This window comes from Adiantum capillus-veneris, chromosome 15 (genome assembly GCF_014529385.1).
Source record: "Adiantum capillus-veneris isolate H3 chromosome 15, ASM1452938v2, whole genome shotgun sequence".
Lineage (NCBI taxonomy): Eukaryota > Viridiplantae > Streptophyta > Polypodiopsida > Polypodiales > Pteridaceae > Adiantum > Adiantum capillus-veneris.
The window spans coordinates 54857766-54881110 of record NC_140945.1 but is presented as its reverse complement, the minus strand read 5'-3'; the positions used below and the strand labels follow the sequence as shown (position 1 = coordinate 54881110).

Sequence of the window (23345 nt, the reverse complement as noted above, 5' to 3'; positions counted from 1 at the left end):
TGTGACGGCCAAATTATGGGTGACGTGTTGCGACATTTTCCCAAATGCCATGAAAAGAAGCGCATTGCTTTTCATTTACCTAAGCACAACAGCAGCAGCCTTCTTTTGCACACTACAAACCATTGGATCGCTACTCTGTCATGCGTTTGATATGTTATTAACCATAATGATGAAGGTAAAACATGACAGAATAGTAATCGGCTGCTCTAGCAGGATAGCAGTAAAGCAGGGTTACATGACCTTGCCCTAAGTAATTGTGGAGAATTGACATCGAAGAAATTACTAAAAAAACAACTGCAGATGGATCATGTACAGTCTTACGGACACTCACACTTGCAACGACATGCCAATTGAAGTGTGTTTTTCTCTATTGAATTGATAAGTACATCTCCCCCCCCCCCGCTGCGTGCATTGCATCCTTTAATAATTGAATCATACCCGCATGCATTGTCTTTGGCTGACCTCTACAATGGACCAAATGCTGCACCAGAGAAGTTCTATCCAACACCAATTACTTTGATGCTCGCATTTTAATTTATCGAGGGTGGAAAAATCTATTGCTTATTTTGTAGAATCAGGAGTCATATAATGCTCTTGTGTGTACAACTTATACACTTGTCTTCATATGTATTGTTGCTTGTGTGTAAGGACATTCTTAGAAGTGCACATAAGACCTCTAACCACCCAACGGCCATGCTATAGCGGTGTCTATTGATGTGGAGGCACAATTTTGGGTGACAGATTGTGATATTAATCCGCATTTGACGGAGGGAGTTTTTTGCATAAGATTAGACATCCTAGCACAAAGTTCATGGAGCGAGCCTTTTCAATAAATTTGCCAACCGATCCATTTTCCATAAAGAGCTCCCTCCAAAGCCCCCTCAAAAAGCTCCCTCCATACCCCAACAAAAAAAAAAAAAAAAAAAAACCCAAAAGCTCCTCGGTCCCTCCCCTCCTATCGCCTCACTTGCGGGAACTTTCTGTACCCAAACCCCTTCAGAACTCAAGGATGGCAGCATGTATGTGACGAGAGGCTGAAAGAGAGAGACTGCTTGCCTTGCCTCGTGCACGCGCGCGTGCACGCACACACACACGTACACAGAGGAGCCTTGCTATCATGCCAACTCCCTTACCCATAAGTGAGAGAGAGAGAGAGAGAGAGAGAGAGAGAGAGGGCTCGGCTCCCGATGCGGCCTGCCTCCCCGGCTCCAAATGATAGACTGAGCTAGCTCTCGTTGACACATATTGAACCTATACTAATCGAACTTTGGCCCTTCAAACCAAATAAATAATCAATAATACATGAATCATGTCAGTATAGAGTTACCCCAGTACGTTCTGTATAACTTTACTACGAATAGAGACTCATCAACCTACTGCGAACAGTAGCTAGAGTACATACATTGCTCAAGAGCGCATTTGGGCATCAGCCTTCTTCTCTGGACGTGATGTAGAATGGAGATACGGATGGCCTCGAAGGTTTCTTTCCTTTCTTTGAAATGGGCTCTGCTGCTTCTCCTCTCGGCTGGAGCCTTGACTGCCTTATTTTGTGCAACATCTCACCTTCCGGACACAACAGCAGAACACGTGAGTAACTTCCTTCATTTTTTCTGCCTGGATCTGCTGCAAATGCGGTTGCTCATTCTTGTTGGGAAGGGTTTTTGTCCAATGAGTACATGCTTCTTGCTTACCTATGCATGCATGTGTAGCCCAAAACCAGTCCCAAAATGCCTACTATCACTCTGTTAGAATCTGGCCCTTACGATAAGCGTGATCCACTTCCGCTAGTAAGTGAGAAGTGTGCGCCATGCACTCTTCTTCACCTGCTTGTTCTGTCTCTTGCCCAAGCACAATCTTTCCACAGTTAATTACTATTTGCTTCAATTCCGGCAGCTAGTGAAGCAGACAACTTACGTGCTTCTGGTTGGCAAAGTTGGTTTGAATTCAGGAAATTCGCTTCCTTTCAGCTGCCAAGCAACGGTTTTGGTACATTCTTGAATTAATTTTTGTGCATGCTGTGATGCTATTTGAGAAGCTGGTAGCTACTGTGGAAATAGTCAGGTTACCAAACTGGCTTTCCTGCTAAAATGTACAGGACTAATTGAGAGAGGGAGGTTCATTGGTTCTATCTTCATGGCTTTACTTTGGGAAGAATATTTTCTCAACAGATTCGACTTTTATCAATGTGCCAATTGCATTGGAGGAGTATATCAAAAACTTTCTTAATGTCTTGCAGGTGAAATCAGGAGTAATCCCTATGGATGTTTTGTACCCTATGCGCCGGTTAAATGCACTCAGATCTGATCCTCTGAGAACCAAGGTTGATGCTCTTTTTAAGCAAGCCAAGGATCAGATTGCTGCAGCAAATGCATATGCATTTAATGTGCGCAAGAGCAAGCTAGAAATGATGAAAGAAGTAAGGCTACTATCTGAACAGGCAGAAACTTTAAAAAAGCTTATAAACCGCCCACAGAATCGAGCTCTCCTAGCAGCTCATATGGTCAACAGTGAGCATCTTAGAGCTTTTGAAAAAGAGGTGAAAGATCGCATTCAGCTCTCTAAGCAGCTTATTGTAGAAGCGAAGGAATATTTTGACAGTCAGTTAAGGGTACAGAAGCTTAAGGATGCTATATTTTTTGTGAATGATCAGCTCACAAAAGCAAAGAAGCAAGGTGCATATGCCAGCTTGATTGCCGCTAAATCAATCCCTCAGAGTTTAAATTGCTTGTCCACTCGCCTCATGGAGGAGCGTATTTCAAACCCATCAAAGTACATTGATACCCGGGATCCAGCACCTCAGTTTGAGGACCCAAATATTTACCATTATGCAATTTTTTCTGATAATGTCTTAGCAGCTTCAGTGGTGGTAAATTCAGCCGTTGCAAATGCAAAAGAGCCTGAAAAGCATGTATTTCATGTTGTCACTGACAAGATGAACTTCTGGGCTATGAAGGTCTGGTTTATAATGAGGCCTCCTAACAATACGACACACATCGAAGTTAAAGCTGTTGAGGATTATACTTTTCTGAACTCATCATACGTCCCTGTTCTAAGACAACTTGAATCTGCTAACTTACAAAAGTTTTACTTTGAAAATCAAATGGAAAATGCAACCAAAGATGCCACCAACATGAAGTTCAGAAACCCCAAGTACCTCTCTATAATGAACCATCTTCGGTTCTACTTAGCTGAAATGTACCCAAAGCTGCACAAGATATTGTTTCTGGATGATGATGTGGTGGTGCAAAAAGACCTTACTGCTCTTTGGGAGCTTGACTTGGAAGGGAAGGTCAATGCAGCTGTAGAGACATGTTTTGGTTCTTTTCATAGGTATGACAACTATATGAATTTCTCACATCCCCTCATCAAGGAGAGGATGAATCCCAAGGCCTGTGCATGGGCCTATGGTATGAATTTTTTTGATTTGGATGCTTGGAGGAAGGAGAGATGCACAGAGGAGTATCATTTCTGGCAAAACAATGTAAGTACCTTGATGTCTAAGCACTTCTTTTCTCCAGTTTTTTTGACCTTTTCTGACCTAGTGACCGTCAGTGTGATTGTGACTTTGTTTTTTCTCTTAAGATACAACAAGCGATGCATAATATTTCAACAGAATTGCTGTAGAAAGTTGATACAACAAGGCAGAAATAAAAATATCATACCCTAGGCCACTTGAAATGTATAAACCTGTGAACAACCAAAAGGCCAGGGATAAATGCAGGGCTTTAAGGTCTCGACTCTCCCAGCTAAAAGGGGTAGAAGACTGAACAACCTTTTGCTAGGATGAGAGAGAAAAAGCCACCGGGAAACCTAGAGAGTAGTTGCCACATGGTTTGTAGCAAGGTTGGATCAAAACGTACGTACTGATCCGTTCCGTACTGTACGGACGTTATGTACGGATCAGCACCGTACGGAACGATCCGTACGCCTTTTTTTTCTTTTTTCTTTTTTCTTTTTCCCCCCGGCGTGTGGGAAGCCAGTACAGTGCTGATTTAAAATAAAAATCCAAATCTCTTGCAATAGTTACACAGTATATGGTTGTCTTGTAAAACTTGTCTTTGAATGTCTCTCTATAAGTTGTTGGCTTCTCTCTTGTTTTTTATTGGAAATGTCCTAGAAAATTTAGTACTTTGCGGTTTTTTTACAAGAGTACGTATTTTTATGTATGTAAATTTTTTTCCTTTACGGAACAACGTACAGTACGTACATATACGCCATGTACAATATGTTTGGTACCACCTTGGTTTGTAGAAGCTGGGCCACTAAGCACGAACAATTGCTATCAAAACAGCTGGGACTTGGAAACATCAACCATGAGTTTCTTGGAAGGCAGGTCACAATAGTACAATTCACTTGTTCAAAGTAGCTCCTACCAGAATTGTTTCAGTGCAAGGCAATGAAGTGATGAAGAACGTGACTAAGAAGCCAGCCAAGATGAGGCAGTCAACTATGCGAAACAAAGCTCCAACAGTGGGATGAGAAGCAATTTTAGACCTTAGCAACCAAGCGAGAAACATATCTTCATGCGGTATGTGGAAGGATCGTCAAACATAGATGAAGAAGGCGTTGGACGCAGGGAGAGCTAGACTGGAAGGAAAAGCGAAAGGCAAACAATATGGGTAATGCAAAATCTATGAGCATGGCATTAATAAAAGGAATGGGACAGAGATTGTAGCCTCAAGGACGAGAGATTTAAGAGCATGCAGACTTGATCGATTATTGGGTCTCAAAGAAGCATCCATGACAAGGGGGCACATCATTCTTATCTTGGGGACGGTGGTCTCATGTCATGTGGGGATGTCCATTGTCTCTTCATTTTGCTCCTGTCCCCCGGACTTCACCCCCCACCCCACTTTTGTAAGCAATGATGAAAGCAGGAGTAAAGGAAGATAGGACAAATGACATGATTTGTGTGGGAGGGGGGGGAGGTAGGTGGGGGACTCCATATATTCTTGAGTAGAGGGGCTCAATAGGCAAAGCCAAGATGTTAGAGTTGTCTTACACCCTCCAAGGTCTCATGCATATAGTAATCTAGGTTAGTGCGGGGAGCATTTACCGTTGGCTGAGTTTGCCTGCAAGTTGCAACAACATTGTTACGTAGCTCCTCGTGCAAGGCACCTTTCAAGATTGGGGAAGGGAGATGGAAGATTGCTTCGTCCTGTTTCGTCATGGATATGGCCTTTGAAGCTACTAAGAGTTTGGCAACTCTGTGGATTCCTCCACGTGTCCTGATGTCTCCCAATGACAAGTGATAGGGAATGAGGGCTATTTTGTGGCTGTTCCAGCCGAGTCAGGTAGAGTTTTTTCTCATTGCTGGGTCATGTATGGCCCCATCTCCTTAAGGAAGCCCTAAGAGATGGGGCAGCCCCAACCGATTGGGCAGCTAGAGGAGACAATCCCTCTTCATATTTGGGTAGTAGCTGGTGGCTTGTCCGTGGCAGCTCTTGGAGTGCAGTTTCATCATACTAGGGACGTACATGTGCACCTCACGTGCGTTTCCTTTTCTCGCAAAGGTGGTGCAGTGAATGGAGAGGAGAGTTCTCAAGCCTTGGAGGGCTATCTTGTCACAACTCAGTAGACAAAGATCTTGTATCCTTTTTGTGATAATACTTATTTTTGCATTTGAAAAGTGTTTCCTCTATGAAAGATAGCGTGAATAGTGCATTCGAGTAGGCCGTTGATGAGTGGTCACAGGTTATGGTGGACCCTCGCAGTGGGTAGAACATAGATAATGCATACTCCCACTTAGCTAGCTGAAACAGGGCGTTTGTGGCTTGTATCTCTTGCATATCAGGGTCATACTCGAACGTAGAAGGATTAATGCCTTGGAGTGTAGGCTAGATCCGCTAGAAACGACAATTACAATCAATAAGATGGCATGATCATGGAAGATTGCTCATTGTGCATATGTGGGCTGAATGTTTTGAATGCTCCTATGTCTTCATAGGCATCTTGGATTCATTTTGAAGCTAGAATCGTGATCTACACGAAAAGAGCTTGCATTTAATACCCATATTGATCTTTCTTTTTATTAGCTGTTTTTCAAAGAAGGAAAGTTCTAAAAGATTCTAGGAGGACAAGTGGAAGGACCCTTGTTGCTAAGCTTCCAAAAGTTGGGACACTTGTCCACTCTTTTTGATCGTTGAAAGGACTTTTGTTGTAAAGCTTTTCAAAAGGTGGGACACTTGTCACACACATGCATCAACCTTTTTGACATGTGGCTGGACACTTGTTCCCATGCAACCTAGCTTACCCTTTTTGTTCATAGAGCAACTCCACCTACAAATTCAACCGCTTTCACCCTCATTTGAGCATCATCTACTTGTTGAACTTTCACTCTTATCATTAGCCCAAGAAGCCTCTATGCTACCGCCATCATCTCCCTCTACATCTATCCTCAAATTCTCTCCAAGTAGACAATTCTCTTTCTCTCTACCTTACTGATTTATGGCTGCAAACTTGCAAATCAGAAAATTTAGCTCTACTCTTGAAACTTCGAGCTCTTTCTCTCACCATGAATGCAACCAAGAAGATGATAGACTATCGTTCTATCCCAAGAAGCAGTTGAATTTCCTCTTTGTAAATATGTGGGAATTATCTTTTATGTTGTTTGTTTTTATGCATATGCACATTGCATATGACATCTTGCGTGATCTAAAAGTGTGAGTCTACTTACACTCACTCTCGGGCTAATTTAAGTGAACTCAATCTCAAGGTACTGGGATTGAGCAGAAATATGTCCTTCGGGGGGGGGTTTGCCCAGCTTCAACACTCATTTTGTCTCGTTTCTCTGAAGTGTTGTGAGTAATATTTTGTCAAGTTCTGTAAGTATTGAATCAAGAATAGGCACTCTTAGTTGCACGGGCGCTTACATGTCTATTCACTTTCATTACAATGCAAATGTGCATATGCACCTTACTGGGTTTCCTTCAGGGAAGCCCCACATTGACCAGAACTCCCATCATGGAGGCACTTCCCGCAAGGGTGGTGGTGTAGGCGGAGAGGAGGTATCAAACCTTTAGAGGGTTGTCTATTGGGAGGAGCCTTGAAGAATGTATCCCTTTTTCAAAGTTTGACCCTATACATAGGAGGAAGTGCATTCTTTTCTGTGTAGCACGCATTACACTAGGCCCGTCAGTTGAAGCCGCTTGAACTCTTGGGATTGTAGATGCCAAGCCAAAAACCTCAAGGTAAGCACTAACAATTGAGAAATATCTGCCAAGACCTTCTCCATGCACTTGGCATCAAGAACAACAAAATTCATGAAGTTGAATAACTATTTTTAGACCTTTCCTTTCTCTTTCCTTGTGTGACAAAATGTGCTCAAGTTGAAGGATATCCTCTGCTTGTGGCTTCTCCTCCAACACTATATTTGTTGGCACTTGTCCCTTGGGCCTTGATAGGTCTTAGAAGACTCACATGAAATGCATTGTGAATCCTCTAATGGTTTGACAGCCTTAGTCTTAGGGATGCATGGTTAATCTTTTGCAAGATCTAGAAAGGACCATAATATTGCATGCTTTACTTTGGATAAAGCCTCTCCTTTCCCTTCATCTTTCCAAGTCAAGCCTTCTCAAACTTGAGAAGCACCGAATCTCCTTCTATCAACTGCAAGTTGCATCTATGCTTAGGCTATGGCTGAAAACTGAAAACGTTGATGCTGATGGGCTGATCTAGTGCAAAAACGCTAGAGAGGGTGAGGTACTGCGGGTACTTGGTACTTGTACTGTGGGTACTGACTTATGCTTGAGAAGTGATGTCAGGTGCAGTGGAAGAGAATAAGGATTTTGCTTGGATCTAGTACTCCGCACACAAACACAAGGGACACTTTACTTCACTTGAAAGAACTGAACTGAAAGAAAGAGAGACAAGAGAGAGAAAAGAGACGACACAAGGATGTCGGGTCCCAACCCTCAAGGGCCCCCTTGCTCTATTGCGAGAGCAAGTACTTTCTTTATTCTTGCACAATGCTGCTACAATGACTAAATGCTGAGATGCTGATGCTAATGGGTACTGATGCTACTGATGTTGGGTAATGGGTATCGAGATACTGAAGGGGTACTAAGGTACTGAGGCTCTATGTCGAAGACGGGGAGGTTGACGACGAGGTCTATGTCAAAGACGATGAAGTCGACGACGAGGTACTATGGGTCTTTGTCGACGACGATGAAGTCGACGACGGTATTGTGTCAAAGATGGTGAAGTTAACGACTGTTTTGTGTCGATGACGGTTCTGTGTCGATGACGGCGATGTCGACGACGGGGTCTATATCGAAGCTGATGATGTCGACGACGGGTATTGCTGGTCTGTGTCGACGACGATGATGTTGACAACGATGACAATGGTGATTGTGATGATGGTGTCGTCGTCAAGTCCGGGACTACGATGACGATGACGAAGGTATCATCGTCAAGATAGGGATCTGCGATGACGATGGTGATGGTGTCGTTGTCAAGATAGGGACTTCGACGACGATGACGATGGCGACGACGACGATGGTGTCAAGGCTGAAAACTGAAAACGCTGGGCTGTCTGTTGAAATCTGAAAACGCCAAGCTGATCTGGGTCTTCTTCTTGACAAAACGCTAGGGCTCCTGCTGAGGTGCTGCCTGACTGTTGGGTGCCTGCCTCCTTGTGTCCTTGCTTCTTCTGCTTCTACTGAGTGCCCAATGGGTTTCTTTTATAGATCTTTAGCAATTTGCCCTACCTACTTTTCCAACAAACTTACAAAAAGAATTTCAAAAGTCACTTTTAATAAAATGACTTATAAGAGGTGGTTTGCGTGGTAAAATGTCTGCATGATAAAATGACCGTTCTTGTGCAAGAGAGGGTATGCAAGTGTGACTGGCCTGGACATGTACGTTGTCATAAAATCTAATATCTAATATCTAACCAACCCAAATGATTTTCTCATATTAAATTGATCACTTAATGTGGGAGAATAAACGGGAACAAGTGTTAAGATATAGACATGTGCTTATAGATCTATCTCAACACGGGGCCAATGGTAAAGGGGCCCAAATGAGAGATGGTCCATCACAGAGCAAGGCTAACCAATGGAGCATAAGACCTTAGGGTTAGCTTCATTGAAGACCTCCAATAATGTGTGAAAGTCCTTTGACCTCAGGTAAGCTAGGGTTGAGCTTGAGGCGCGGGAACCCGACCCAGCTCGAGATGCTTGTCCTGCATGATGACTAAGGTGCTTGATGATTGAGCTGCTTGAGATGCTTGAGGTGCTTAATGATTGGGTTGCACTTGAGGTGCTTCACATGCTTGAGATGCTAGGGTTGCACTTGAGGTGTGAACCCAACCTTAAAGTGCTTAAGAGCCAAGCTTGTGGTGGGAACTCGGCCTATGCATGAGGGGCTTGAGCTGTCAAAAAGTCAAAGATTCAATCCCTACAAGGAGGGGGCGAGCCCTACATGAGTCTGCATAGCACACAATGAGAGTGTTTGTGAGTGTGTGTGGGTGAGTATACCCCCTAAGCAACCCGCTAGCTTGCTTGGGTCGACCCCCCCTTGTAGCTCATGCTTGAAGCTCATTGGACCCCTCCAGGCCTAGCCAATCATAAGCAGGAGGCATTACAAGCAGAAAGGGTAGCCTTGGATAAGTGTCCCCCTTTCCCCTTTGAGAGAGAGGGCTAGATAAATGCTAAATAAATTAATTAAATCTCCTAAATTATCATTGGACCCCTTGGGTGGCCAACCAATAGTCTTCAGGCACACCATGAGTGCAACATGAGGAGGAACTTGACAAGTGTCCCTTTTGCTTTCTTTGTACCATGCATGCCTCGTGTGAGTGTGTGGGTTTTCTCTCTCATCCCCCCTCATGTAGGGCTCACCCCCTCCTTGTAGGCATTGAATATTTGACTTTTTGACACCTCAAGCCCCTCATGCATAGGCCCAGTTCCCACCACAAGCTTGGCTCTTAAGCACTTTAAGCTTGGGCTGAGTTCTCACCTCAAGTGCAACCCTAGCATCTCAAGCATGTCAAGCAACTCAATCATCTCAATAATTAAGCACCTCAAGCATCTCAAGCACCTCAATCACCTTAGTCATGAAGCATGACAAGCATGACAAGCAGGACAAGCACCTCGAGCTGGGTATGGTTCCCGCGCCTCAAGCTCAGTCCTAGCTTACCTAAGGTCAAAGGACTTTTACACACATTATTGGAGGTCTTCAATGAAGCTAACCCTAAGGTCTTATGCTCCATTTTTTAGCCTTGCTCTTTGATAGACCATCTCTCATTTGGGCCCCTTTACCATTGGCCCCGTGTTGAGATAGATCTATAAGCACATGTCTATATCTTAACACTTATTCCTGTTTATTCTCCCACATTAAGTGATCAATTTAATATGAGAAAATCATTTGGGTTGGTTAGATATTAGATATTAGATTTTATGACATTACCTCTCTCTTGAAATCATAGTTGTCCTCGACTATGAGGTAGAAGAGATAAAGCCTTAGTCATTAGTCAATTTTACTTAGCGGGTAGAGGATCCTTTTTAACCCTATGACATATTTCCAAGATGGATGACTAATCCATTTGGTGCTTGGGAGACATAGCTGCCGCAAGCATGTTTGCTCTTTAGTCCATTTCATTCTCCCAAAGTAGAGTGACAAATTCTACTTGGTGTTTGAGAGACGTCGTCATCACAAACATGATTCTAAGCATGCATACTTGTTAAATTTGTACAAAATTAAAAAGAGGACTAGTCTAGGGATGAGAGAGAACACCCACACACTCACACAAGGCATGCATGGTACGAAGAAAGCAAAAGGGACACTTGTTAAGTTCCTCCTCATGTTGCCCTCATGGTGTGCCTGAAGCCTATTGGTTGGCCACCCAAGGGGTCCAATAATAAATTAGGAGATTTAATTAATTGATTTAGCATTTATCTAGCCTCTCTCTCAAAGGGGAAAGGGGGACACTTGTCTCAAGGCTACCCTTGCTGCTTGTAATGCCTCCTGCTTATGATTGGCTAGGCCTGGAGGGGTCCAATGAGCTTCAAGCATGAGCTACAAGGGGGGGTCGACCCAAGCAAGCTAGGGGGTTGCTTAGGGGGTATACTCACCCACACACACTCACAAACACTCTCATGGTGTGCTATGTAAAGTGCAAGAGCTCCCTCTCCTTCTCCAAGCAAGTAGAGGTTGAGAGCCTACACCAACACTCTTGGCTATGGAGAGCAAATCCAACCAAGAGCCATGCTTCAATGCTTAAGCTTGCCATCTCCTTCTTCTTCATTACTATGCTATTATGTATGCTAGCAATAAGAGTTATAATAAGTGAGGAACTAATTCTTTCTCCTATGAAATGTTTCTTCTTCCTCTTCCCTACCCTCATTTCGTGCTAGCTCTCTCCACCTTCAAGGGGGTTTGAGGTCTTGGGACTGAGGCTTGGGATAGTTAAAGCTTTCTTCAAGTTTATGTTATGCTTGTGATGCATGAAGCTTTCCATCTTCATTGCATCACCTAGGTCACAAGGAACACAAAGATTGTATTGTAACAAGTCTCTCTTAATGGGAGAAATCATAATACAAATGCCTATTGGAGGAGGGACCGGCTCCACATAATCCGGTCCTCAATTGTTGTCATGTTCTCTAAATTCTCTCTCTTGCAAAAGTATCGTTCATGCCAAGTTAACTAATTGCTATGATTATGTTGCTATCTTCAACTATGTTTACCCGCTATGCTCACAAAGTCATTTCTCAAAAGTACTCTCATTAATTTCCGCTACTCTCAAGTTAAATAGGCCAATTCCATTACACACGTCTTGCTATAGGCATCACAAAGATGCTAGGCGCAGTCCTAAACTGGGATCTATTATCGGTTTTGTTGAGCCCACTATGTGGGGGATGGTGCACACCTCGGGAGCTTTGGACTTAATAATGGAGTCTTTTTAGACTTGCATACGGCTTTACCATTATCAACGTCACCATGAAACGCGTTTTGGCAGGTAAGGACAGGTGAAACGTTTCGGGCCTTGCAACGTTTCGCTCACCAAGTGAAACACAAGCGGTTTCATTAACAACAAGTTATCATAGTTTTAATTTCAAAGTTGCGAAATGCACGTTTAGTTCTCACGTTCCACTGTGCTCTCATTTTGGACTGAAATGTTTCATGGTGAAACGCCGCGTTTTAGGGTGAAACGTTTCGGCCTTGAAACATTTCGCAGTTACGTTGAGGTCCATTATTGAGCCATAAGAAGTCCGAAAGGAGCTAGCCCTCGGCAACTCTGCTCTGTTAGACTTACTCTACTCTCTATAATTAACCACTTTGAGCCGTGGGTGTAGATACTTAAGAGCCGATTTTCAAAGGCTAAGAGGAGTGGCAACTAAGGTTTTGAATTGCCAAAGCATACACTAAGTACATACATAAATTTTGTTAACATGGCTGACAATAATCAAGAGAGTAGAATGAACATTGATAGCTTTGATTTTGCACATGAAGGTGCTAATGATGATGCTCCCATGTTTGTGAATTATCTCGTCACTAGGTTGCAGCAAGCTATTGGCAACCCTGCTCTGCAAGCCGAAGTTACTCAACAACTTCGTGCTTATGGAATTTCCCTTCCTCTCCAAGAGGAGAGACAGCTTAGGAGGCTTCTTGAAGAGAACCCCAAAAGAAGACTCTCTCCCATTCGAGAGGAGGAATCCCAAGAGCAAGAAAGCAATGAAAGTTTAAGCTCCTCTGAAGATGTGGCTCCACGAAGACGGCGGTCTAGACGATCACCCACTCCTCCCAAGAGGAAAAGATCAACACATAGTCCTTCTCATCACTCTGAAAGGCAAGAGAGGAAACAAAGGAAGAAAAGGGCTAGGAAGAGATCACCCTCTTCTCCTTCTTCTTCACCTTCCTTCTCTTCCGATGAAAGTTATGGCTATTCTCCTAGAGAATACAAGAGGGGAGGACATCGCAAATCATTTCCTGCATGGCGAAGGTCACAAAAGCTAAAGAAGTTCAAGGAAGGAGGAAAGAGTATCTCTTTTCTCACCTATGATGGCACCTTTGGTGCTACCGGCAAAGTGTTGGCCTTCATCCAGCAATTTGATGCGGCCTTTGGAGACGAGGGCTTCACAGAGTCCTCCAAGCTATGCCATGTAGCTATGCACTTTCAAAAATCAGCTCGTCAATGGTGGGCTAGCCTTCGTGGCAATGGTGAAGCCCCAAAGACATGGAAAACTCTACGAGTTTCCATCATGAAGCAATTCCTTGCAAGCGATGCAAAGGACAAAGTTCTTACCGAATGGCGCAGCTTGAAGCTTCTCTCTCATGAGTCTATCCACAAGTACGTAGACAAGTTTTGGGATTTACATCTCGAAGCTACTGTCTTTCAAAAGATAGACTTTGCTGAGCAAAGGCAACACTTCTGTGCGGGATTACCTGAAGAGATGGCCGAATACATCAACTCTCAATGGCCTGGTACTATTAGTGAAGTAATCCATCACACCATGGTTGCTTCACGCATCAATTTCCATCAAGGGGCTAGACGTAATGTCAAGCCCATGGAAAACAAAGACAAAAATGATGCAAAGGGGAAAACCAATGTTCAAAATACTTCCCAAGTCACTTCCAACAACAACAACAACAACAATTGGTCCAAGGAGAAGGGAGTTTACAAAGGTAAAAATAAACTCTCCTGAAGAACTTGAAGCTTTTCGCAAGGACCATAAGTGTTTCAAGTGTGGGGAGCAAGGACATGGCTATCGTTCTTGCCCCAAGAAGAATACTCGCAATGAGACTCCTAGGGCTTCCACCATCGAAGCTCTAAAAGAGGATACTCATTGCAAAGGATCATCACTTTCCTATGCTTGGGGAAAGGTAAGAGAGCATGATGCATTCATCTTGTTTGACCCTGACTCTACTCTGAACTTTATATCAATGGAGTTGGCCACCAAGTTGGGCATTCAAGCTTTTGAGATGGGAGATATGGTAATGGCTGACGCAGCTTTCAAGGGACAGCAAGCCTCCGTTACTCCCTTGATTGGGAAGTTGAGGCTTCATGTCCAAAGCTATGTCGACAAAGAAGACTTCATCTCTCCTCTCCAACATGAGGATGCTATCCTAGGGGCTCCATGGTTTGATCGCATAGCTGCCAACATGAAGTTCCCTGAAAGGAGAATCTACTTCACCTACAGGGGAAAGAACATGTATATAGATGCTAGTCAGCGTGGTCGCACTATTCCACTTGTAAATCCTCTTTCTTTTGATACGTCAATGAAGAGCTCAGTTTCTGCGTACATGATTTTTGTCAAAGAGTCTCTAAAAGATACTAATGTTTCATCAAATGTAAATGGTAGGAATCAAGAAGAGTTAGACTTGTCTAATTTTCTAAAAGGATTCCAAGATGTGTTCATCGATGATATCCCTATGGACTTACCTCCAACACGAGGGGATGATGACCATTGCATTGAGCTCCTTCCAGGAAGCTCACCGCGTAACAAACCTCGTTATCGAGTCTCACAAGCTCAACAAGAGGAGATCATGAGGTAAGATCAGGAATTGGTAGACAAAGGGATGGTGAGGCCTAGTTCCTCTCCCTTTTGTTCTCTAGTCCTTTTAGTGCAAAAGAAAGATGGTACATACCGTATGTGTGTGGACTATCGAGCACTAAACCATATCACTATCAAAAACAGATTTCCCGTGCCTCGGGTAGAAGATCTGTTCGATAAGCTACAAGGCTGTACCTACTTCAGTAGGATTGACCTTAAGAGTGGCTATCATTAAATAAGGATAGTGGATGAAGATATCCTAAAGACCGCGTTCCGCACAACATTAGGTCTTTATGAATATCTAGTCATGCCTTTTGGCTTGACTAATGCACCAGCTACGTTCAATCGTCTGATGGAGAAAATTTTTAAACCTTATCGCAAATTCACTGGAGTGTTCTTTGATGATATCATCATCTACTCCAAGTCTTTGCAGGAACATAAGCAACATCTCCAAGTGATTTTTCAAGCATTGAGGGAGAACAAGATTTTTCTCAACCAAAAGGAAAGCGAATTCTTCCTTCAAGAGATTCAATACCTAGGTCATGTTATCTCTCACGATGATATCCGTATGGATCCATCAAAGTTAGAGGTAATAAAATCATAGCCTAACCCAAGAAATCTACATGAGCTAAGAAGCTTTATTGGTATGTGCGCATACTATAGACGCTTCATAGCAAAATTCTCTCAAGTAGCAGGACCACTACACGACTTAACTAAGAAGAACGTTAAGTATGTATGGACTGCTAAGGAGCAAAATGCTTTTGAAAAGCTCAAAGAGAAGCTTACTTCCTAACCAGTCCTCGTGCTACCGGATCTCTCAAAGCCATTTGAGGTCCAATGTGATGCTTGTGGTGATTGCCTTGGAGCAGTTTTGCTTCAAGAAGGGCATGCCATAGCATATGAGAGCCGAAGGCTCAATACTGATGAACGAGTCTTGGGCATTCATGAGAAAGAGCTTTTAGCTGTTTTACATGCCCTAGACACATGGAAGCACTATCTATTGGGGACTCCATTTATCCTACGAACTGACCACCAAAGTCTCAAGTATTTCATGACGCAAACCAAGCTTTCCGACAAACAAATGAGGTGGACAAATTTTCTTTCGCAATTTAATTTCCATATTGCTCACATAGCTGGTAAGCACAATCAAGTGGCCAATGCACTTTCACGACGACCAAAAGTTAATGCGGTGTCTATAGCTACTCACAAGAAAGCTTCTTTGAAATCAACATCTTGCTCTCGGAACGTTTCTTCAGGAAGGAATAGCTTATCTTCTTCTGATTGTGATGCTCCTAGGAAATTTCATCGTGATTTTGTAATCTCTTATGTAGATAAGTGCTCTAATAACTTTGTTGTTACGTGCAAAAAGTTCTATTTAGAATGCTTGTTAGGTGAAGTAAACTCTCAGACTTACAGTGATTGTGATCTTTCAATGCAAGAGGTTATCTTGAAACATCAAGACTTCTGTAAGTCTTTTGGTTTCAAGTGCTAGCCTAAATTACCTTTTTTATATACCGTTTGGAAGTTCCACAAGAACCCTATAAAGCCTAGATTTATAGCTGCTTCTTGTAACACCTCTTTGACCGAGGTTTCCAATGGGCTTAGTTATTGTTTCAAAGCCATTTTACCTACCGTAAATGAATTGTGGAATAATATGGTAAAGGAAGCAGACGTACCTACTAATTCAAGTTGGATTTTAAATGATTCAGTAGGTGTGATTCATGTTTTAAAGTTTTTGAACTCTTCAAGAAGCCTTTCTTCTCCTTTATGTCTCCAAACTTTTGACTTTACAACGCTATACACGAAGCTAAATTTGGAGGACCTTAAATTTAGAGTCAAGTCTCTTATTTTAAAAGTTTTTGCGTACAAGCTTGAGAAGGATAGGTACAAGGCATTGCTAGTAGAAAAGTAAGCCTTGAACTTTGACTTCTTATGGATGAAAAATAAGAATGTAGATGTAGACAAAGGAAGAAAGAGATTCACCAGGATTGTAGATGACATTGACATCATATCTTGGTTAGATTTTCTTTTGGACAATTTATATATAACCATCGGCGACTCTCTTTTCAAGCAAACAATTGGTATCCTTATGGGCACCAATTGTGCTGTTTTTCTTGCTAATTTCTATCTTTTTACTTATGAGTTTGATTTTATGGAGCGTCTTGTCCTTGCTAACACTTGCCCAATATTTTTGCACAAGTTATGCAATGTAAGACGCTTTGTAGATGATCTTTTTGTCCCTGACGTTCCTTCTTTTCAAGATTTTATGTACTTGAATTCGAGTTCTGTAGGCAGAGGAATTTATCCCAAGGAGTTTTGTGAACTTAACTGTACCACAAATAGTGATTGTTGTGTCTTTTTAGACCTTAAGATTTTTCAGAATTCCTTGGGATTAGAAGTAGATATCTATGATAAGCGCCTTGAACCCGAATATGCCAATCTAAAAATCATCCGTATGTCTCACATTTCTTCGAACATTTCTCTTTTAGCTAAGTACGGTGTCATTTGCTGTCAACTATTTAGATTTTCTCGTCTTTGTTCTAGCAAATCTACTTTTGTTGTTCAATCTTGCCATCTTATTTCTTTACTAGTTGAAAAAGGATACTCATTCAAAAGAATCTTGAGAAAAGTTCGTTCATTTTTACATCGTAGTAAGTTTATTTTTAGTGTTTCTTCCTTTGGAATGTTCAAGATAATCAGTAGTAAATTCAATAGAAGTGTGGAGCTAAAAAGCCCACTTATTGTTTGACTTAATAACACCTTATGTTGTTGTTTTGATCTTTAACGCTTCTAGTATTTTCACTATAGCTTGACAATTGCTAGCCTTTATCATGGTTGAGTATGCCCATCACCTCCGGAGGGTGATAGAAACTCAGCTCGTTGGTTTTGTAGAGTATGTTCAAAGCATGAATGACCTCTATATAAACCTACACCTACTCTTGGGCACTGACGACGTGAGTAGGGATGTCATAGCTGTTGTCCAAGCTATGCATGATAAAGGTGATAATCTTATTCTTCCTGTTTGGACAAGCAGTGAAGTTGAGATCACATATTGTCAAGTTTGGTTCTTTGCTCTTTGTAGGTTTGTAGTAGTATTCATTTTTCGATTTCATATTTAGCTTACCTGAGGACTTAAGAATGTGTTCCGTTAGAAGTTGTTGTGTGAAGTTTGATTTCTAGGATTAAGTTTTTAAGATGTCTTATCTTTTTTTTTTTTTTTTTGGCAAAAAAAAACAAAGATAAGACATCTTAAAAAGTTGAGTACTTGTTTTAAGCCAAGTAAGTTGCGTCAACTTATTTTACACATGCCTTTTCTAAAAACATTTTTAAGTTAATAATGCTTTGTTTTATCTAGTTTTGTTTCGTAGCAAACAAAGTGATTTAGTTTGTTTGTTTGTTTGTTTTTGTTTTTCTTTTCTTTTCTTGTGTCTCTTGCTTTTATAGTTTTAGGAGTGCTTTATTCCCTCTTATAATTCGTGAGTTCAGACTATTCTGAACTTATGAAGGTATATCTATAGCTACTCACAATGATCTATCCTTTATGATAGATGAGTATGCTACTGACCCTGACTTTAGAGACATAATGTCAGCCCTTGCTTTGGGAAAGAAAGAGGAACCATTCACCTTGCAGGATGGTTATCTTCTCCACGGTAATAGGCTATGTGTTACCCATTCCCTTCGTGAGAAAGTTATGTATGAATCCCATGCTCCTCCATATGCGGGGCATAGAGGTATTCAACCTACTCTCCGAGGAGTAGAGACGTACTTCTATTGGCCTACCATGAAAGTGGACATACAAGAGTATGTTTCAAGATGTGTAGTATGCCAAAAGACCAAGTATGATAGAGGGAAGCAACCTTGATTACTCCAGCCATTGCCTGTCCCAAATTCACCATGGGAGAGTATATCCATGGATTGCATCTTTGGATTACCCAAGTCTATCCATGGGAATACAAGAATATGGACAATAGTCGACAGGTTTAGCAAGCAAGCACATTTTATTCCTGTCAAAAAGACTATTAAGGCATATCAAATGGCAACTCTCTTCATATCTCAGATTTTCAAGCACCATGGATTACCCACATCCATCGTGTCAGATAGAGATCCTAGAATGACCGGTAATTTCTAGAAAGGTCTCTTTGAAAATCTAAGAACAAGATTGAATTTCTCTTCGGCCTATCACCCACAAACGGATGGCCAAAGTGAGATAGCCAATCTTACGATACTCGATCTACTCAAGACTTATGTTACCGAAGTAGATCAACACTCACAATGGGAAAAGTACCTACCTCTTGTAGAGTATGCCTACAATAATACTGTACATACTTCTACGGGAAAAACACCTTTTGAGATCATTGAGGGAAGACCTAAAAGTCCCTTGCTACTCAAAGTACATGGGAAGATCTTCGCCGCCGATGAGTATAGCCGTGACCTACAAGAATCTTTTCAAAAGATTAAGGAGGCTATATCCATCTCTCAACAAAGGCAAAAAGCTGCTGTTGATAAGCACAGGAGAGCATTAATGTTCAAAGAAAATGATTGGGTCTTACTCAAGTTTCCTAAGGCTCGATTAAGGCAAACGACTGGCAAAAATCCTACGGGCCATCAAAAGTATTATGCTAAACTAGCAAAAAGATACTATGGTCCTTTCCAAATCTTAAAGCCCATCAATGAGACGGCTTATCAACTCAAGTTGCCCAATCATTGGCTCATACACAATGCCTTTCATGTAAGCCTACTTAAGCCCTACAAAGGAGAGCCACCAACTGAACCAATTATTGAAGACCCTCCCGAAGTTGAAGACCAAGAAGAGGTGCTACAACCCGAAGCTATCCTTCGGCATGAAGACAAGGTACTACGACATGGTAAGATTATCCGACGGTATTTTATTAAGTTCAAAAATTATCCTTTTGAAGATGCTAGATGGATGCAAGGAATACAACTTAAGGATAATATGAACCTTGTCAATGCTTACAATGTCACATTAGAGTAAGCAAATGTACAAATTTCTTTTAAACGACTCATGTTTTTGTTTTATAAGACTAGTCCTCTTTTTAATTGTGCACAAATTTAACTAGTATGCATGCTTAGAATCATGTTTGTGATGACGACGTCTCTCAAACACCAAGTAGAATTTGTCACTCTACTTTGGGAGAATAACATGGACTAAGGAGCAGACATGCTTGCGGCAGCTATGTCTCCCAAGCACCAAATGGATTAGTCATCCATCTTGGAAAGATGTTGTAGGGTAAAAAGGGATCCTCTACCCGCTAAGTAAAATTGACTAATGACTAAGGCTTTACCTCTTCTACCTCATAGTCGAGGACGACTATGATTTCAAGAGAGAGGTAATGTCATAAAATCTAATATCTAATATCTAACCAGCCCAAATGATTTTCTCATATTAAATTGATCACTTAATGTGGGAGAATAAACGGGAACAAGTGTTAAGATATAGACATGTGCTTATAGATCTATTTCAACACGGGGCCAATGGTAAAGGGGCCCAAATGAGAGATGGTCTATCACAGAGCAAGGCTAATCGTCATAAAATCTAATATCTAATATCTAACCAACCCAACTGATTTTCTCATATTAAATTGATCACTTAATGTGGGAGAATAAACGGGAACAAGTGTTAAGATATAGACATGTGCTTATAGATCTATCTCAACACGGGGCCAATGGTAAAGGGGCCCAAATGAGAGATGGTCTATCACAGAGCAAGGCTAACCAATGGAGCATAAGACCTTAGGGTTAGCTTCATTGAAGACCTCCAATAATGTGTGTAAAAGTCCTTTGACCTCAGGTAAGCTAGGGTTGAGCTTGAGGCGCGGGAACCCGACCCAGCTCGAGATGCTTGTCCTGCTTGATGACTAAGGTGCTTGAGGTGCTTGATGATTGAGGTGCTTGAGGTGCTTCACATGCTTGAGATGCTAGGGTTGCACTTGAGGTGTGAACCCAGCCCAAGCTTAAAGTGCTTAAGAGCCAAGCTTGTGGTGGGAACTCGGCCTATGCATGAGGGGCTTGAGGTGTCAAAAAGTCAAAGATTCAATTCCTACAAGGAGGGGGCGAGCCCTACATGAGGGGGGATGAGAGAGAACACCCACACACTCACACAAGGCATGCATGGTACGAAGAAAGCAAAAGGGACACTTGTCAAGTTCCTCCTCATGTTGCCCTCATGGTGTGTCTCAAGCCTATTGGTTGGCCACCCAAGGGGTCCAATAATAAATTAGGAGATTTAATTAATTGATTTAGCATTTATCTAACCTCTCTCTCAAAGGGGAAAGGGGGACACTTGTCTCAAGGCTACGCTTGCTGCTTGTAATGCCTCCTGCTTATGATTGGCTAGGCCTGGAGGGGTCCAATGAGCTTCAAGCATGAACTACAAGGGGGGGTCGACCCAAGCAAGCTAGGGGGTTGCTTAGGGGGTATACTCACCCACACACACTCACAAACACTCTCATGGTGTGCTATGCGAAGTGCAAGAGCTCCCTCTTCTTCTCCAAGCTAGTAGAGGTTGAGAGCCTACACCAACACTCTTGGCTATGGAGTGCAAATCCAACCAAGAGCCATGCTTCAATGCTTAAGCTTGCCATCTCCTTCTTCTTCATTACTATGCTATTATGTATGCTAGCAACAAGAGTTATAATAAGTGAGGAACTAATTCTTTCTCCTATGAAATGTTTCTTCTTCCTCTTCCCTACCCTCATTTCCTGCTAGCTCTCTCCACCTTCAAGGGAGTTTGAGGTCTTGGGACTGAGGCTTGGGATAGTTAAAGCTTTCTTCAAGTTTATGTTATGCTTGTGATGCATGAAGCTTTCCATCTTCATTGCATCACCTAGGTCACAAGGAACACAAAGATTGTATTGCAACAAGTCTCTCTTAATGGGAGAAATCATAATACAAATGCCTATTGGGGGGGGACCGGCTCCACATAATCCGGTCCTCAATTGTTGTCATGTTCTCTAAATTCTCTCTCTTGCAAAAGTATCGTTCATGCCAAGTTAACTAATTGCTATGATTATGTTGCTATCTTCAACTATGTTCACCCGCTATGCTCACAAAGTCATTTCTCAAAAGTACTCTCATTAATTTCCGCTACTCTCAAGTTAAATAGGCCAATTCCATTACACACGTCCTGCTAGAGGCTCACAAAGGTGCCAGGCTTAGTCCTAAGCTAAGGCTCATGCTAGACTATGGCAGAAGCGTATCCACGTGGCGCAAGTGAAGTGCGCACGTGACATCCCCCCTGTTAAAAGTGAGGCACAGCTGCCGAACTTCTTTCTGTACTTCTGATACTGACTGATGAATGCTTCTGATGCCGTGGATGCACAAACCAATGTAGATTCCTCCGAAACCAGGGTCTGATGATACTGCGGGTCCTCTGGGTGCTGTGGGTTCTGCTTGCGATGCAAACACCGTGTAAGGGTCACTGTCTAGCCTTACTACGATTGCCGAATATCACCCTGGGCTCTATACCAGATAGTGCTGACTTTGCCTGCTGTAGCAAGAGTTGTTACCCGAACATTGACTTTGGTGAAAACAATACCGATGCTGATGGACTGAGGTGTGGTTCCGGAGTCCTTTCCAAAGGTTCAATGACGAGGGAAATGGATGCACGCTATATGCGAATTCGAATGCGAATGCAGAAGAGGTTAGGGATCTTGTCTCCAACTTCTTCTATATCCGCATACAAAGCTAGGAGATCTTGAGTAGGAGATCTTGGTACTCAAGATCTGGGTTCTCGTGTATCTGATGACGATCTTCTTTCAAAGACATGGCAATGAAGATGGAATCTGGTAAATCCATGGTCGGGACTCAAAGATTGTTCAGGGAAAAAAATTTGGGAGAGGTTCGTTGTGTCACAAACGGGAGCGTACACGAGCACTTAAAAATCTGAAAAATAAAATACTTTGCAAATGTGAGAGAAGGGAGAAGATCGACACAATATTGGGGACCAGAAGATGGGCTGGTCCCCCCCCGTCAAGAGTATTCTTTATTCAGGGAGAATTCATATACAAGCACGAGAACCCGAGGAAACCCCTCCGTTCTGTAATCTTAGACCCGAAGGTCGTGCTTTCCCGTAAAGGGCTTGGGTACAAGGCCGTTCTTTCCCGTAAGGGACTTAGGCGCGAAGCCGTACTTCCCGTGAGGGGCTTTCCCGTAAGAAGGGAGATTCCTGCAAAACAAACCACACAAAGCAATAACTCTCAATGCGTATCAACACATTATACCTGTCGCTCCTTGCTTGGAAAAGTGACTTCCGTACTCAGTCGTCACACGAACACTTGCAGATTTCCGTCGTTAGCACTTGCTCCAGAATCCTCAGCGCTAACTCCTTCTACTGCTCCTGGCGTGTGTCCAAAACTGGAACGCTTGTTGCCTTTTTATAGGCCCGGGCACCCGACGGAAATAGGGCACAAAAAGCAGAAGCTTTGGCGCTTCTAGAGAGAGGAGAGAGAGAGCTCTCTGTTTTCAGCCCTGCGTAGCTTATTAGCGGTGGGTTTTTAACGTAGGCTTTTTTAAAAAAAGAGCCTTGCTTTATATTATTATAAGAGGGCTAGTCACTTAAAAGTGACCGGCCACTTTATAAAATAAAGTATCAACCTGTTCAAACTTTAAAAACTCACTCAGTTAGTGAAAACAATGCTACACGAACACATTCCAGGCGTCCCCGGTTGCAGAACATGGGCACAGATGCAATACAGACACAGACTCCTTGTGGGAAAGCATCTGCCCTCCGGCGAATGTTCCTGCTTTTCGTAAAAAGCTTCATTGAGCCCATCGTTATTCTTGTGCCTGCGTTCTTACGCGTATTTTCTTACTCGGTTCGGATTTCCTCCT

The 23345-nt window shown here is 42.5% G+C and overlaps 1 protein-coding gene across 1 annotated transcript in view; it reads left to right on the top strand.

Annotated features, from left to right (window-relative positions):
• Positions 1-1356: 1356 nt before the first annotated feature.
• Positions 1357-23345, top strand: part of LOC147440698 (galacturonosyltransferase 8-like) — a 38907-nt gene continuing 16918 nt past the window's right edge. Inside the window, exons 1-2 of the mRNA XM_086482537.1 lie at positions 1357-1587; positions 2237-3481. Coding sequence (XP_086338663.1) covers positions 1456-1587; positions 2237-3481 — 1377 coding nt within the window. The 5' untranslated portion in view covers positions 1357-1455. The remainder of the gene's footprint in view (positions 1588-2236; positions 3482-23345) is intronic.